We start from the raw sequence: 4492 nt of genomic DNA, 5'->3' as shown, positions 1-4492 counted from the left end.
ATAATGGGTTCGGGTGATCCACCCTCCTGGTTTGCGGAGGACTGAGCATTTTACTGGATGTGGGATGTCCGATGTTAAGGCTGGGAAAGTCCTGGCAAACTGGATGAGCTGGTCACCCTCGTGTTCACCTGAGCTCTAACGGCTTGATGAACTACTCTGTCCACTAGTAATATTTGTGCCTAAAGAATCAGAGCCCCGCTTGAGTGCTTTTGATACTGCTAGGCAAATTCTTTTCTCCTCTCTCCTGGCCTCCAGGGACACCTCCACTCTTGCAGCCTGGCACGTGACCCCACACACTTACCTTGTCCTGGGGTGCCCTTCTCGGCCAGTCAGAATCCGACCTGGCCTTCAGACCCCACTCATCAAGCACTGCCTTATTCCAGAAGCTTCTCAGACCCCATAGAAGGAAAGGGCCCTTTCTGTGGTATAAGGGGGTGGAAGGGACTCGAAGAGGGTTACATGCCAGATGGAGTAAGTGGGCCCACTGGCTGAGGGCTCAGACCTGGCCTCACAGAGTCTACTCAGGGTGTCCAGATGGCAAGGTGACCCTTGTGTAGTGTGATAATCACCTACAGGAACAGGGGAGGAAGGTGGGGGAGTGCAGAGAAGCATGGAGACAAACAGGAAGACTTTGGCTTCCAGTAAACAGATTCACTCCACAGGCACTGAACACCTGTGTGCATAGCACCAGACCAGGCAGGAAAAGGTATACAAGACAGAGGCAACTTTCAATTTCAAGAGTCTACAACATAAGTATAGTTTTCACCGATATTTTAGATAATCACTAATCCAGGCTAACAGGAGGAAAAATAATCTGATTTTTTGTAATCAAAACATAAACGTTTACAACAAAGTAGATATTTCTCTCAGATGCCTAGAATAAATCTAAAATATACTGCCTACTAGAGGTACTTTGGGAATTTCCTTTAATGATGAAAATATTCATGATAAATTGGTGCTCAAATTCTTGATTTTTTAAAATTTTATCAGTCGATCATGTATCACACTATTCAACTACTTTGCAAACTTTTCTCTCCATAATTACACGGTAGTGAAGCTCTGCCTCAGGTTATGATGGAAGTTTTGTTATAAAGGAGTCTGAACAGTAGCTTTCCTGATAGGAAATCTTGAAGCTTATTACTGAGATTCTTTTTTAAAAACAGCCAGAAGCTAACCATTTCTCTCTACCTAAACTTGAAATAAATGTGTACTTCTCATAGGATAGTAAGCATGTGTCTGACTAGGATTCAATCAGAGAAGGAAAACCACGGCCCAGTAAAGGCAAAAAAGAATCCTGGGGAAGGTACACTAGTTTCATGTCCAGTGCCAGTGAGGTGAGTCAGCAGATCAGTGACATGTGTAAGCTACAAAATTACTGCTGCTTCTGTTCTGCCCTCCAGCTCTCCCAAGAATCTCCCTTGTAGACCACACAAACCGAAAAGTACAAGAAAGGGAAATCTGACAAATGCACTTCAGCCTACCGGAGTTGACACATAACAAAGCCCATGACATGTTATACTGAGAAATTACTGGGCTTAGAAAATTTGCCCATTTATTAAAAGCATCTATGAAATATAAAACAAAAAGAGATTCAGTAGTCTGCAGGAGGGAAAATGCTGGTCCAAGAAGACCCAAGAGCCACTTCCATGTATAGTTACAACCAACAGGACAGATGAGATACAAGGAAAGCTATTGGATTCAAAGGTCACACTGCAGCTTTCCTGATCTATGAGTCTGAATCCAGAATGCCCTGATTCTTTCTTCCCTGGAATGGACCTAACCCATTCCATTTCTGGCGGAAGATTATGGAGATGTGAAAAAAAAACGATAGAATCTCCCTCTGATGTAGATCCTCAAAATCAAATAAAAAGTGGTGCTAACTTAAGCTTCCACTTTAGTCACTCCTTCTGTAGTGTCAGATGACGCCCCTTTCGTGCCCCTCTCTGACACATAGCAAGGCTCTCCCCATACCCATCATTCCCCCAAAGCAAACTGGCTAATGCTGAGTAAGGCGGGAACTCTGTCTAAAGGTACTTATGCACTGAACACATCCATGAGATCTGTCCACTATGTGGATTTTCAGGTCTTGGTAAGAGTTGAGCTAGGACTGAAGGCCGTCTGCACTCACTGCAGCCAAAGGTTTTCTCCCCAGCACGAGTTCGCTGATGTTCGCTAAGAGCTGAACTCCAAACAAAGGCTTTACCACCTTCACTTCATTCACAGTTTCTCTCATGAATGGATTCCCAGGTGATCAATAAGGTATGAACTGTACTTGAAGGTTTTCCCACATTCTTTACATTCAGAAGGTTTTACCCCACTGTGAGTCTTCTGGTGCTGAATAAGGTGGGAGTTCCGACTAAAGGCCTTCCCGCATTCACTACACTCATAGGGTCCTTCTCCAGTGTGAATTCTATGATGTTTGATAAGGAGTGAACTCCTACTGAAAGATTTCCCACACTCATGACAGTCGTAAGGAGTCTCCCCCGTATGGACTCTCTGATGTTCGATGAGGTGTGAGTTACGACTGCAAGCATTCCCATAGTCGCAGCATTCGTATGGTCTCTCTCTGGTGTGAACTCGCCTATGTTCTGTTAGATTTGAGCTCTGGCTGAAGGCCTTCCCACATTCGGTACATTCACAGGGCTTCTCCATAGTGTGGATTCTCTGATGTCGAAGGAGACTTGAGCTCCGACCGAAAGCTTTTCCGCACTCATTACACATGTAAGGCATCTCCCCCGTGTGGATGATCTGATGCTGGATGAGGTGTGAGCTGTGCCGGAAGACCTTCCCACACTCACCGCATTCGTAGGGTTTCTCCTCGGTGTGGATTCTTTGATGCTGAATGAGATTTGAACTATGGCCAAAGGCTTTTCCACATTCATGACACTCATAAGGCTTCTCCTGTGTGTGGATTTTTTCATGCTGAATACGGTATGTGTTCCATCTGAATAGCTTGCCACAAGTGTTGCACATTTGAGATTTCTCTTCCATAAGAATGTGTGGCTGTCGGATAAAGTCTGAGATATGACCAAAATTCTGTCCATACCCATAGGGTCCCGCATGTTTGTTTCATTCACATTCCTCTCCTTCATGTGGCTGTGTCCCTACTTCAAGAGTTTTCTGCTTTATAATTAATTGATCCTCAGTCCAGGTCTCACCATCTGACGGAAAATACAAAAAAAGTATATGTAACAATAAAAACTCCCTGTGGGAAACAGGATGATCAAAGTATTCCAGGGTATCTGGTTCAAAAAAGTACGAAAAATGGCCTCACAATAGGAGGAAAAGATGGATACAAGCTGAGCAGATTTGGAGAAAGTAGTGGGGAAACTAAAGTGAGGATTTATATATGAAGTCCCTGACCAGACAGATATACTGGAATTAGCAGAATAGGAAAGCAGAGTTTGAGGGAAGTGGGATTATCTCAGAACACAGGAAGAGTAATGCTGGGGGCTCTGTGTGGGGAAAGGCAGGGACTGAGCGGATAAATAAAAGAACCTCACGCAGAGGTTCTTTCCACACGGTACCCTGGTCACATGCGTTGTCACTGTGGTAACAGGGAAGGCTCCCTTCCTGTAATCACACACCAGCACCTTCCTCACTCCTGTTGAGAGCCTCTCTCTACACACAGATGCTCACATGCTCATTCATGAACATGACATACTCGGACCTTAGATGCATCTTTTAGAAATGGTACAAACTGGGAGGATTTGCAAGAGGAAGGGAGGGGAGAATAGGGGGGAAAGTTGTTTAAAATATGAAGCACGGGGTAGTGAGATATACTTCCAAATCTATTTCAACTCTAAGAGAACATACAAAAACCAATTCTGGGGACTTCCCCGACAGTCCAGTGGTTAAGACTCTACCTTCCAATGCAGGGGGCGCAGGTTCAATCCATGGTCAGAGAACTAAGACCCAAGATCCCACATGCCACGTGGTGCGGCCAAAAATTTAAAAACAAACAAAAAATTCTGCACCCTAGCTGTATCTAAGGGAGACCTTAGAAAAACATCTCCTGTTTACTATAATACATTTCTCCTCTTACGTTTTACTTATTAAATATGGCTTACTGAAGTGTAGTGATATTACAGAAAGAAGGCCCTCTGCTTAGGGGGATCTTTCTGGAAGAAGGGGGTGCTGAGGAATATCCAATGTAGTATCATTTCCATCAGCAGTGAAAGTCTAAAACATATGCAACCCTGATTTTAGTAGGGAATGGTCGTTGTCTTTAAGGAATTTAAGAAGTATCTGGTCTCACAGAGCCATATTTACACTTGTTCTCCACCTCCAGATATGCCCTCATCTTCTGTACAATTTGAATACTGGTTTTCTTATAAATTTTTTTGTGATGAGAACTTTTAAGATCTACTCTCTAAGCAACTTTCAAATATACTACATGGTGTTATTAACTATAGCTGTACCTTACATCCCTGGGACTTATTCACCTTATAACTGTAAGTTTGTACTTTTGGACCCCCTTCATCCAGTTCTT

General features: G+C 43.7%; 3 protein-coding genes across 8 annotated transcripts in view; all 3 read right to left on the bottom strand.

Moving 5' to 3' along the window:
• The window catches only part of TMEM225B (transmembrane protein 225B), a 29751-nt gene that overhangs the window by 18013 nt on the left and 7246 nt on the right, over nucleotides 1–4492 (bottom strand). The gene's annotated exons all lie outside the window — the stretch shown is intronic.
• ZNF655 (zinc finger protein 655) overlaps nucleotides 1517–4492 on the bottom strand; it is a 27299-nt gene continuing 24323 nt past the window's right edge. For all 6 annotated transcript variants that reach the window (XR_003003331.1, XR_003003330.1, XR_003003333.1 and 3 more), the window contains one exon: nucleotides 1517–3161. The gene's annotated coding sequence lies outside the window, so the exon portion shown is untranslated. The remainder of the gene's footprint in view (nucleotides 3162–4492) is intronic.
• LOC112399872 (zinc finger protein 239-like) overlaps nucleotides 2230–4492 on the bottom strand; it is a 9451-nt gene continuing 7188 nt past the window's right edge. Inside the window, exon 2 of the mRNA XM_024745272.1 lies at nucleotides 2230–3017. Within this exon, the coding sequence (XP_024601040.1) occupies nucleotides 2230–3017 (788 nt within the window). The remainder of the gene's footprint in view (nucleotides 3018–4492) is intronic.

Source organism: Neophocaena asiaeorientalis, unplaced genomic scaffold (assembly GCF_003031525.2).
Source record: "Neophocaena asiaeorientalis asiaeorientalis breed wild unplaced genomic scaffold, Neophocaena_asiaeorientalis_V1.1 scaffold461, whole genome shotgun sequence".
NCBI classification, from domain to species: domain Eukaryota; kingdom Metazoa; phylum Chordata; class Mammalia; order Artiodactyla; family Phocoenidae; genus Neophocaena; species Neophocaena asiaeorientalis.
The sequence above is the reverse complement of the archived record's forward strand: the minus strand, read 5'-3'. Positions and strand labels throughout refer to the sequence as shown.